Source organism: Callionymus lyra, chromosome 11 (genome assembly GCF_982586985.1).
Source record: "Callionymus lyra chromosome 11, fCalLyr1.hap1.1, whole genome shotgun sequence".
In the NCBI taxonomy this organism is placed as follows: Eukaryota; Metazoa; Chordata; class Actinopteri; order Syngnathiformes; family Callionymidae; genus Callionymus; species Callionymus lyra.
Genome location: NC_141828.1, coordinates 9,950,882 through 9,963,452, shown reverse-complemented (window position 1 = coordinate 9,963,452; position 12,571 = coordinate 9,950,882). Strand labels below are relative to the sequence as shown.

Genomic DNA, 12,571 nt, shown 5'->3' with positions numbered 1-12,571 from the left:
ACTCAATAGAGAGCGAGAGACAGACAACGTTTGCACAGAATCCTGATTGTTACCTGGTCGTCTCGGGGGTTCACGCTGGGTCGCACTGGGGAGCAGCGGCTGAGTGGGCAGGAGGACAGTTAACCATTTTGAAATAGGAAGCGGAAGGGAAGTGTAGGAAGTGTATTCAATTCGTTTTTTTGGTGAGGAGGTACTTCAGCGTGGACTATTTTTTTATTCTCTGGAAATATGTTGGTTGAGACGAACATACAAGTGCAGGGATTTAGAAACAGTGACAGATATGAGTGATTATTTAAGCAGCAAAACATTTAATGTTTTTTTTCTGTGATGAATGGTTTCATTTTAAACATGATTTATGCAGTAGAACCCTCTAGCTATTATTTTAATGGTGATCGGGCAACTCAAAGGAGCATGGTTGCTACACAACATCACCACCAAACTGCTTTAAATCAAAGGCCGGAGACGGCAGTTGCATGCATTTCCGACATTCCTAAAGAATGACAAGTACTCTTTTAAGCTTTAAGACAGAGACAAGATGAGCCTCGCTCTCGCATCCTTCAGTCAGTCCAGCCATTATGTTATTGCACTTTAAATTAGAAACGTTGTGCATACAATATTTAATATTACCATTAACATTTTCATTACATGATATAGCAGTTAAGAACTCTAAAGTGAGAATCTTTTAGACACTTTTTCAATAATAGAACAAATCAAATACTTCAGTAAAATAATTTTAATTCTTGACACATTTTCATTGGAAGACAAAAGGTGTATGTAACTAAGTAATGGTTATTTGTAAAGTGCCTTTCAAGACCAGGGTCACAAAGCGCTTGAACAATCAAAATAAATTCAAATATGTACAGAAAAGGCGTATTTATGGGCTGTAACGGGACCTAATATAGGTGGCAATAACTGTCTACTCTGACCAAAACCATAAAACTGTCTTCTCAGCAGCATCATGAGGTGTTGAGATGATGAAGACATATCTTGCAACACGAGTATCAGTGCAGCGTGTGAATACAGCGTTGACTCCGTTGACCAGCAGTGCGGAATTCAGACCACATTTTAAAGAAATAGTAAAGTGGGCAAATAAAAGTCTGCCGGTAAAAATGAATGAGCCAAGATGAAAAATGAAAACGTAATATCTTTATTCTTCTGCTCCTGAGAAGCAATTCTATGAAGCTTCCAAGACAGTGAGGTTGTGTCTCTTAGTTGACCTGGAAACGCCTCAGCTTCTGAGTAGCAGAAATACTGGGACCCTTTGCATCGACCTGAGCTCCGACTAGTGGTTGTGAAAGAATGAGTAAAATGTAGTGTTGTAGTTCCCGACATCAGTCTCAGGGTCTCTTCTCGGTCATAAAATTATTTTAACTCCGTCTCTTCTCTCGTCTCGGACTGTATGGATTTCTGTTCAATACCGACCGAGAAAACAAGCTTCAGCTACCAGTGTCACTCACTCAGAATAGCCACGCCCCCATTGCATTGCCTGTCAAATGTCCTTGAACCTTTGTTCATGATTGCAGTTTTAAACTCATTTTTTAATACATGAAGCGCTCAATAATTCCATCAGTAGTGACAGTGACTGAGTTATGCTGGATTTATTGAATAACGTTGAACGTTTTCTACCGTGGCTCCCAGACTTCATTTCTACATTATCAACAGAATTGAATGGAATGGAAGAATTCACTGAAGAGCAAACTTGTGTGGCCGGTTTTGTGATTATATTATTTATTATTTATATTAAATACCTTTCAAAAACAAAATGATGCTGTTTTACTTATGTTAAAGATTTTTTTTATAATAAATATATATTTTTTGTTTTATGTATATATATATATATTAATATATCTCTGCCTGGATACTCTTGGATATTGATAATGTCTTGGTCTCGGTTGGGGTGATCTTGACTACAAAAAGAGTCCAATGTTGTAAACCAAAAACACATGTTGCATTTATATGCGATGACAAAAAGACGTTTAAGATAAGTTAAGGTAAGGTAAGGTAAAAACTTTATTGATTGTTTAAAAAGACAAACGAATAATAATCATAAATGCATTTACTTGTGATGGTTGATGATGATGCTTCATGAATGGGTAGCACGATTTTCAGAGCCGACGCTCTCTCCTTATATCTCCTAATATCCATTTGTAGTCAACAATATTCTTGACTAAATACATACTTTTAGATTAATTTGATGTTGTTTTAGTAGTGTAAAACTAAGTCCTCGGCAGAGGTATGTGCCGTGTCAGAACACACAGAAACACGTTAATTTCACTTACATAATAATAAGCCGGTTATATTAAACCGGAAGAAGAATGGATCGAATCGTCACGGCAACAATTAGCGTCTGGGGTCAAACAATTTTGACAAAATGACATTTCTCAAAGGTCGGTCGACATGTTCATAATCAGTGACACTTTCTCAGGCCGGGAGTCGAGCAGTAAAAATGCTTTACCGTCTCCATGTGTGCGATCATGATGATCGTATCTGGGTCAGGCCCAAAAATCCTCGCCATGATAACGTTCTCCTACGCTGGCTGCCAATTCATCAGCAGCTATACAAATAGCATCAAGACCACCGGATAGGCCATTAAGTTCCCACACACTCGCACAGGAACATTAAGTGGAACAATCGTTTCTGCTGCTTGCAGCACTATTATAATGTTTCACACACTTAACAGAAGGTGCATACATAATTTGAATAACAATAGGTTAAATAATTGCAATTTGTATCCGACTTGGAAGACGGAAATTCACTTAATTAAAAAGAGAAACTGCGGCAGCACACGTGAAACGAAAGGGAAATAAAAAGGGGCTGCGGTCAGATTTGCCAGGCAGAAACTGTTGATGGCAGAGACAAATGGCTCTCTGTGAGCTCTGAACTCATTAGTCAAGGAGAAAACAATCTGCATCACATGTCAGGTTATTGGCCAGCAGCAATCTGTACTCCGGGGGTGCAGCGAAGGGGGCTCTGCAGAGGAGCCAGACCTTCCTGCAGAACCGCGAGGCTGCACTCGAAGCGAAGAGAGATTGGATTTAAAGCAACACGAACAAATCCCCATGTGACAGAAGAATCACACTTAACACTTAGAAAATGGAACGTTTATTAAGCATAACCGCAGTTTAACGTCAGCTCCAGCGCAGCGAGGTAACATGGTAAAGAAAAAGAACGGCGTTGGACGAGTCGCCATATTGGTACCAAGTTGAAGCGAGGGAAGGGTGAAAGGTGCCAGATGCTAAGTGGACTGCGCATAATTAGCGTTTACCGGAATTAGCTTAAGCCGCATAATTATAGCGAAGCTTAACGCAAACACAAATTACGCATGACTGGTTTCTTACAGTCGGCTGTTATTTGGACCAAGGTTGCTGCCCAGAATATTTGAGAAAAACAATCCGGAGAATTACATCAAAAGGTTCGAAACAAATCATTTCGACTCGCTGTGAAGTCTGCGGGGATGTTGTTCTTTAGATGCAGAGCGGAAGGAAAAACTCGTGGTTAAGTGTCAGAAGACAACGGAGGCGAGTCATTGAGATTCTTTAGACACTTTGACTAGTGGTGACTGAATTTGGTATATGAGTTAAGGGGACTTAAAATTGAGCCATGAAGCCGTGCATACCTCTGCCAAGAAGCTCAAGAACGATAAAAAAGTACATGATTGAATTTCCAGGCTAATATTTTTTCTAGCATACGTCAAAACGACGTCAAAATATCTCTTTTCATAAGGTACTGTACACCATTGTACGCCGACCACTTGTGGGCTAACTATAGAAATGGAAGCATGGAAACATTACAGGTTGGGTGTAATGATCCATTAAGAATCTTACTTAAAAAACCTTTGTTACCGAGTGTGACAGCAGTTTTGTAAATGTGCGTATTAACACTTAGAAAGCTGTAGTAGTGATGTTCTGATGAAGCTTCATGAAACAGGGTCATGTTGTTTAGAGATCAGTAGGTGGCGCCCTCCGTTTAAAAATGATGGGATGTTTCATTAGAACTTTGCACTTGATGGAGTCTACTGACTCCTTCAAGAAACATCTTAAGACGTTTCTATTTGTTCAGGCTTTTCATTGATTTTCTGGAACTCCTGTGTTGTTCTCAGTATTATTTTGATCTTTAAAGTATTTACTTTTTTGAGTATTGTTTTGATTGTTTAAGCGCTTTGTGACCCTGGTCTTGAAAAGCGCTATATAAATAAATATTACTTACTTACTTACTTAGAAGAGTTGTTCAAAACAAAGGGAAAATAATGCATGGACCGCCATCCAGTGGACTCTGAAAATAATGACAATGCCTCACAGAGCTCCATCAGATCATCACTAATGTATAGAGTTGTGTGTTGGTTCAATGCCTCGGAAAATGATCTGATTTATACCTTGATCCACAATAACTAGTTCCAACAGGTATCAGTCATGAATAGATCTGAAAGTAAGAACCAGAATTTTAAAATTGATCCTGAAAGAAACTGGCAGTCAGTGATGAGTTTCAAGGATCAGAGAAATGTGAGTTCTTCTACTAGAGCAGGTCAGAATTCTCGCTGCAGAGTTTTGAATTAACTGCAGGCGAGACAGATCCTTCTTGTTTAGACAAGAATTAGCCCACATTATAGAATATGTTTAGTCCGACTTTTAACCGGACCTCCAACAGTAAAGGAATAAAGGAGTTCATGGTCGTAATCTTAAGTGTTCAAAACTATATCCACCAGACCACAATTATCAACACTGTATAGAGACTGACTCAGAACCATAACTCTATTGAGCATTCCATTCTGCTGTCCATTCTCAGCAGTCATTTTCTGAAATTCTTTAATGAAATAATCACAACCATTTGAGAGAACATTTAAGACCTCCTAGTATCCCCTTTTTCTTGTTTGACCTCAAAAATGTCCTTTTTCCAAATACATAATCGTTTCACACATCCTTACTTGACATTAGTAACCCGTTAATAACATAAGATTATGTCCACCTGAATTTCAAAGTTATAAAACCTCTGCTTAAAAAGACAAACATGTTGGAACTTTCAGTGACCAGTATGAGTGCGAGAGCTGTACTACAAACACACCTGCTCCCTATGCAACACCTGAGACCTAGTAACACCACGAGTCACATGGCATTCATGAGGGAAAATGACAAGCAGTGACATTTAGGGGTGTAGTCTCTTAGGGGGATTCTCACGTTTAGTTTTGTTGTACATTGAGTCATTTTGAGGTGGCAATACATTTACACTGGTATATAGACTTTACACAGACTACTTTCCATCGTGTACAAGTGTCATTTTTTCAGTGTGTGAAAAGATATACTTAAATATCTGCATAAATGTGAGGGGTGTACTCACTTTTGGAATACAAGGTATGCGCATGATCGTAGCCATTAGCACACTAATGCTATCTTTTAAAATACAGTTTTAGCAGTTGCTAACCTTGTGCTGTATTATTCAAAGTTATAAAGCCATCCCTAGGATCACATTAGTCCACCTTAGCAAGGAAGATATACACTGAGAGACGTCTGAAGCCTTCGTCACTTAATGTACGTCTGTCATGGGAAGTCTTCATGCATGTGTTCACAGCTTCGTCTTTCATTATCCGACAATATCTCGGATGCATCTTACTGAAATGAAAAGTGTTTTCGTAGCATTAAAGCTTCTTCTTAATGGATTCCTGGAGCTATATAACCTATAATTCCTTTTTTTTCCTGCCAATGCCATGTGTCGGCTTCCTCGCCTGCACATGTCAAACGACACGGATTGTGTACGCAAAACCGGAACAGGTCATTGCTATAATGGCTCTCCGATATACATTCATCTCTGAAGAAAGAAAAAAGAAACCGAACGCTCGCTGTGTAAGAAATATATAAGCGGTGGAAAGTCCAGGACGGAAGTTTGAAGAAGAAGTTAACCCCGACAAAACTGGCAGACGCTGGTGGGCGAACCAGCTTAAAAAAGTTCAGATCTCAGATGAAGAGAACAGACTAACGAGAAAACACATCTTTCAAACATCAGTGCAGGAAAAAGAGTGAGAAAAAGAAAAAGAATGTTTTGAGCAACAGTGGATGTGAAAGTTGCCGCGAGGTTGCTTTCAATTAGCAACATGTTTCCTACACAACGCGCAGCGTGAGCCGTTGGCCGTAATTGCTAAACAGGAAAGCCCAAATGTGGATTGAAACTGAATAAACAACACTTTTCAGTGGATTTCCCTTTCGTTTTTTTAACCACATAATCATGATGAATCGAGAGTCTCTGCGGTGAAGCATAAGAAGCTCTCCAATTTAAATTCCCTTCTTGACTTCCCTCTAAGTTCAGCTGCTTCAATCTGCATCTGCTATAGACGACTTTTGAGAGACACAAACCTCATTTTTGCCTTTAATGTGGTAAATGTTGTCATTTTGAGATGATTGTTTCAGTTTAGGGGTGACATTTTACCAGTTTTCCCTAAATTTTAACTGCAGTTTTACTGTGTTTTTTATATAATAGCTAGATCAATTATTTTATTTTATTAACCCAATTTTTTTATACATTCAGTTTCTGTATAGTTTTTTCAATTACATATATATTTTTTTACCTTATCTTATTTATGTATTATTAATATTATTATGATGATAACTTGTATTATGGTTATCATTATTGTTATTTACTTATCCCATAAAAGCCACCAATAAAAGCAAGCTTGTGTTGACAGATTTGACTCGAAGGTTCACTCAAGGACACGTTGACTCTCCCTTCAGGGTCAGATGCCATCTGGTGTCTGGAGTCGAGAGGTACGGTTCACCTTGGAAACGTGTCCACTTAACCTGCATGTATATTTTGGCCCCTGAGATAAAGGTCAGATGAAGGTCATGAGCACATCATTACATTGATATCATGCACCCACAGGAAATGAGATGGATACAAATGAGATGACCTGGTACTTTATTGTGTTTAGCACACAGACAGTGGTCTTCTTCATTCTTGGTCCAACACTGTCTCTACTCTCCTTCTGTCCCAACATCCTTTGTCTTCAAATATCTCCACATGAGCTTCTCATCTTTCTCACAATATTAACCTCAGTATCCTAAATTCTTGCTCTTCTCACTTCCTGAGCATCTAAATGTACACCTTTGGAGTTACCATGACTGTCTCTCCATCTTTGTCCAACATCTTAGATGAGTCACCAAAATGATTTAGCCTTTAAAGTTAAAAAAGAAAAATTAATAAAGTAAATGCTACAGAAAACTTTAAATTTAAATTCTGATATATATATATATTTTTTTTTTAAATTGAAATAAACAAGTTAACTAAATGCAATACTTGCTATCTTGGCAGTTGGGTAATAATGATAGCAATCAATTAGCACCTCATAACACTTGCACTCTAATTAATGTTTTTTTAAAGATGTTAAAAAATAAAAATGTATAAATGAATGCTATACTTTCTAGCTTGGCTCTTGAATAATAATGGTACATGCAGTTAATCTTGGGTGAAATTTACAACCTGTAGCACTTTTGATATATTTTGAAGATTCAAATTGTTGATTCGTTGACAAAAGAAGGTAAAACTATTTATAAAGAATGGCTATACTTGCTAGCTTAGCTCTTAGGTAATAACACTAGCTGCATTGACATTTCAAAACCTGTAACACTTAATACATTTTTTGAATTACAAACTCAATTCTGGATTATTTTTCTATTACTTACTTACTTACTTACTTAATGTAAAATAAAATACTAAAAGCTTTACTTTCTGCTGTTGCTGGGTTATGGCATCTACCACCCCTGTAAGAGTTTGTATATTTTGAAGATAATAATTTATCTAAAATCTTGGATTTAATCAAAAAAAACAATATCTATTTGAGGATATTTACTCTTGACAATCTACTCTTTAAGAAATGACTCAGAAGTTGTACCAATAAAAAAAACATATGATTATTTGCAGGTAATACATATCTACCATAAATGTATTTAAAAAAGAGATTTTGTCCTTCATGATTCTAACAAAAATGTTAATGAAGCTTGTTTTCCATTAACCTCTCGACCACCACAATAATGGAGAAATAAATCAGGTCGCACCTCGAGCTGGGAGGGTTTTTTTTTTTTTTTTTGGAGAGACGGGACGTCTCCTGCTGTGGCGGGTTAAAGTGAGGTGATGAGCAGTGTCACTGTGATGAAGACAGATGATGAGACTCTGCTGCTGTAAACGAGTGACTCAGCTCCCCCCTCTCTCCCCTCTACAGACCGCCGAGACCGGGGGAGCTGTCTGTGGTGCTGAAATCTGGAGCCTTTTACCACTAAAATAACATCTTTCTGACCCAGATCTGTATCAATCAATCACTACATCTTGGTATCAAGTTATCCCTCCCCCCAAAAAAATACTGCCTTCATTACTTGTGAACGCAAACACGGCAGACTGTGCCGCAAAGTTAGTCCTGAGGAGGATTCTAGTGGTTGATATTCAAGCTGAAGCTGCTCGAGAGTCACTCATTTAACATTCCGATCACAAAGTCCAAGAGTGTCCGCATGAAGGGAAAAAATAAATCCAAAGTGGAGTCTCATAAAACGGCAGTCAAATCTGAAAGCCGGCGTTTTAAATCAATACCCTGTCAGAATCAAAACCGGCATCTTAAACAAATACACACATGAAAATGTGTGTGTGTGTGTGTGTGTTTGTGCCAGGAGCCCCCGAGAGGGAGGAGGGGGGGGGGGTGCGCTGGCAAGTGTGTCAGTGATGCGATGAGGGAAGTGCGTATGTGTGACTTTGCATTTTAGAACTTGCGAGGTCACCGAGGAGACGTGTGTGTGACAAACAACAACTGAGACTGTGTTGGTGCAACAGATATTGTGATTAAAAAAAAAGAATTGATCGTTTGGAAACACAACCAAATGTGTGCGTCTGTGAGTGACTGATTTCATGTAGACTTCAAGAACGTACGTTCACAACTTTTGTGTGTGATTTCATCATGAATTTGTATTTTTGGATCTTATTGGGTAATACAGACGGTGAAATGTTGTAGTTTAGTGTGCGTGTGTGCAACCTGGGGGCTCTGGATTCTAATGAATGTGTGACTGTTATAGCACTGTGTGTGTGTGAGTCATTGCATGTCCACCAACAACTGTACTTTACACCGATATATAGATTGATGCCCAAAAAACGATTCTGTGAGTCCATGTGAGAGAGACAGGGTAGGAATTGTCTCTTTGTGTGACGCAGGTGTTGAAGTGCTACGTGTGTGTGTGTGTGTCTGTTACAGACATAGAGACAGTTGTGTATTTGAGGATGACACAGCCTTGTCTTGTCAGTCAAGTATACTGTTCAACTGAGGTGATGGTCTCTCAGAAAGAGTGCTTGAGTGTCACAATTTGTGTGTATTTTCAGCTGATAGACAGTGAGGATGTGTGCGTTTTTTAAGTATGACACACGTTACTCACACAAAAACCATGAGTCAGACGGAGCACAAATTGGACCCATGCATGTGTGCAGAGAGTGAATAAATGATGTGTATGTCACTGTGATGCCAGTCATATATCATTGTTGTGTTCCAGTCTGGTGACCAAAGATTGTTTGTGTGTAACAGAAAGATAAAGCTCTCGACAATCGAATGTGTACAAAACAGCCACCACAAGAAACAGGGTGTGTTTTTGCAACAGAGGCGTAATAAAAACCTGCACAACTGTCAATGACCAGACTCCACGACCATGAGCGTTTTTTTCAAACGCACACAACATCCATTATCGACATCACTAGACACCATTATATAACGTTTTTCAACTGTACTTTTCTATTCACACTGACTCACACACACACACACGCTCAACTTAGTCACCAGCACCGTTTCTTAAAAAAAAAAAAACACCCTTCACTCCAGGACCTTTCCACACTCGATGTTTTTTTTTTTTGCTGGTCCAACCAGAGACCCGCTCCTGCGATGACATGGCAACATCAGACGGTGATGTCACAGCAAGAGATCACCTCTGTCACAACTGTCTCCAAGTTACCGTCCAGAGACGCGCGGTGACAATCCCTCTGATCGGATTTATTCAACAGGTTCTTGCAGCAGCTCTCCAAGAAAATCAAGCATCATGAATAAATCAATCTTAGGGGTGAGGGGGGGGGGGGGGGGGGAAGAAAAAAAGCGCTGTGATGTCACAAGTCTGTAAATGGGGGTCCTTTTTTTTTCTCGGGCACTGCGGAGACCAGGCGGGTGTGGTGACTGCATTAATACACGCGCAATCCCCACGCATTAAAACAAAAAAAAAAAACGTGGACACAATCTGAACCTATCTGAGTCCGAACCTCCATTTCTCAGGATCATTTTAATAAAAAACCAACTGCTATACTATGACAATCTGACACCTGACAATCTGACACCCCCGCGGAGGAGCACCCGCTTTTTTTTCCCCTCTGCGGCTTTTTTCGCGGAATCGAACATGAAAAAAAAAAAGAAGACAATGTAAGAAGAAAGAAAAAAAACTGACCTCCCAGTCTAACGTCTCCCACTCTTCGGTAAACATCCGGAGGATTTCTTTACATCCAAAGAAAATATAAAAGGTAAAAAAAAAAGAGAAAAAGAAAGACAGGCTCTATGAAGCGACTGGGCGATGCGATGCCATTGCGATCCCCCCCCTGCTTAGTATCCTCGTGGAATTTGAAGGCATCTCCCGCCTGTCGAACTCTACACACGCGCTTCTTCTTCTTCTTCTTCCTCTTCTTCGTCAATCCAACATTTTTTTTTTTTTTTCGCTCGCCCGATGGTTGCGACCAATTAACGCAGCGGTTGCGCTCGGAGGCTCCTGTCCAGGCGCTCCTCCTCGCTGCGATGCTGCTACTGGGAAAAAAAGAAGGTGGCAACACTACACAACACAACTTTCCAGGGAGGCGAGGAGCTCTCGCGAAACAATCCCCCTTCTCCAGCCGCCGAGAATGGGATCAGAATAAAAAAAATGTGTATCCCTACGTTTGAAAAAAAAAAAGAAGCGCTCCGGCGACGACGCGTCTGGCAATGAAAGGGGGGAATGACTTACCATCAGCACTGCAAAGTTGTTGTGGTGGGTGCAATGAATGGTGGTCGTGTTGCCCCTGGAGCCGGTTATGTGGCAGCCCTCTGCCCTCCAGCCGCCGTGTCCATCCAGCAGGTCAAAATCCCAGAAGGCTGCGGTGGGATCTACACCCAGTGCGAAGTGCCTAAGAGCAATAGTGACGGTGTGCACGGCGCTCCCGAAGCTGCAACCATCTGCGAGAAGAACAAAAAAAAAAAAATCAAAGTGCACAACTCATCAAACACCTATGTGAGCCAACATGTTGCGCATGGATCCAGTCAAAAGAAGAAAAAATCCCCCCCCCTCCCTCCACACACCCTCTTTACCTAATTTTGTGAAAGCAACTGGTGTCGAGACGCTCCGACGCTTCCCATCGTCTGCCAGATTCGACGAATTCCCGGTGCATGGAAAGAGTTTCCCATTGCGAAAGACTATAAACTGCAGCCTGCAAGTGGAGTTATCAACAGATTGCAGCGCAGAGGAGGAGATGTGCGTGTCAGCCAGCGGTAAATGGATCGAGGCGACCGCCACTGAGTTCTGTGCGAGGAGAAAAAAAAAAGAAGAAGAAGGGAAAAAAATAAATAAATTAAATAACCAGTAATGCGCCAAAGAAAAAAAAAAAAAAACGTCCCGCGAGAGACGACAAAAAAAAAAAATGTTTTCCGACAGCGGTGCAGAGGACAGAAGTGACCGGGGAACCACGTTTGAGGCTCTAGTGCGTCTGTTTGGTCAGACTCCCTGCCGCAGAGGTGGAAATGGTTCTTACCATTTCAGCTTGAGGGCACATCAACACTGAGCGATTTTTTTGATTTAAAGAGACACCAGGTCTGACTTCTTCTCACTCTGAGCACGGAATACCTGCGTAAACATCACTGGCGTGGATTTTTAGGAAGATCATTTGTGCGGGGAGGGAGGGTGGGTTTGAGGGGGTGAGGGTGTGTGAAGGTGAAAAACCACTAAAACGTGGATTTAAACTTGAACATGATCCCTTAAAAAGTACATGTACAAGATAATATATCAAACAACACAATCACCAAGAGCTCCTTTTTTTTTTACTCTGCAGTGGTCAGTACTTTGTAAGAAGTAAGTAAATTATATTTATAGAGTAAGTAAGTAAATTATATTTATAGAGCACTTTTCCAGACCAGGGTCACAAAGCGCTTAAACAATCAAAACAATACTCAATCAAATATATACTTAAAAGGTCAAGATAACGCAGGAGTTCCAGAAGTGACTATAAATGTTCACCAATACTTTATGGTCCTGATTTTGTTTTATTTATGATCAAATGTTTTATACAAAACACACTCAATCAACATGTATTTGTATTATGAGAGGTAGATATTAGGAGCTTTAAGTGACGTCTAGTTACTACTTTGTAATTCAGCCGATTTCACCGTATCGTTATGATGTAATATTTGTAATTATATTATCAATACAAGACTTCACTTCAAGGGCTTAACGTCCTTCAGTTATACTACTTAACCAAGTTATTTATAATTTGCCATACCTGCCATTAAAATAACTTCTTCTTTAAAGCCTGAATGGTAATGTATTATGAATGTGCTCAT

General features: G+C 39.9%; 1 protein-coding gene across 1 annotated transcript in view; it reads right to left on the bottom strand.

The window, feature by feature from the left end:
• Positions 1 to 12,571, bottom strand: part of adgra1b (adhesion G protein-coupled receptor A1b) — a 243,757-nt gene that overhangs the window by 71,489 nt on the left and 159,697 nt on the right. Inside the window, exons 13-14 of the mRNA XM_087803267.1 lie at positions 11,327 to 11,537; positions 10,986 to 11,194 (exon numbers count right to left, since the gene is read on the bottom strand). Of these exons, the coding sequence (XP_087659393.1) occupies positions 10,986 to 11,194; positions 11,327 to 11,537 (420 nt within the window). The remainder of the gene's footprint in view (positions 1 to 10,985; positions 11,195 to 11,326; positions 11,538 to 12,571) is intronic.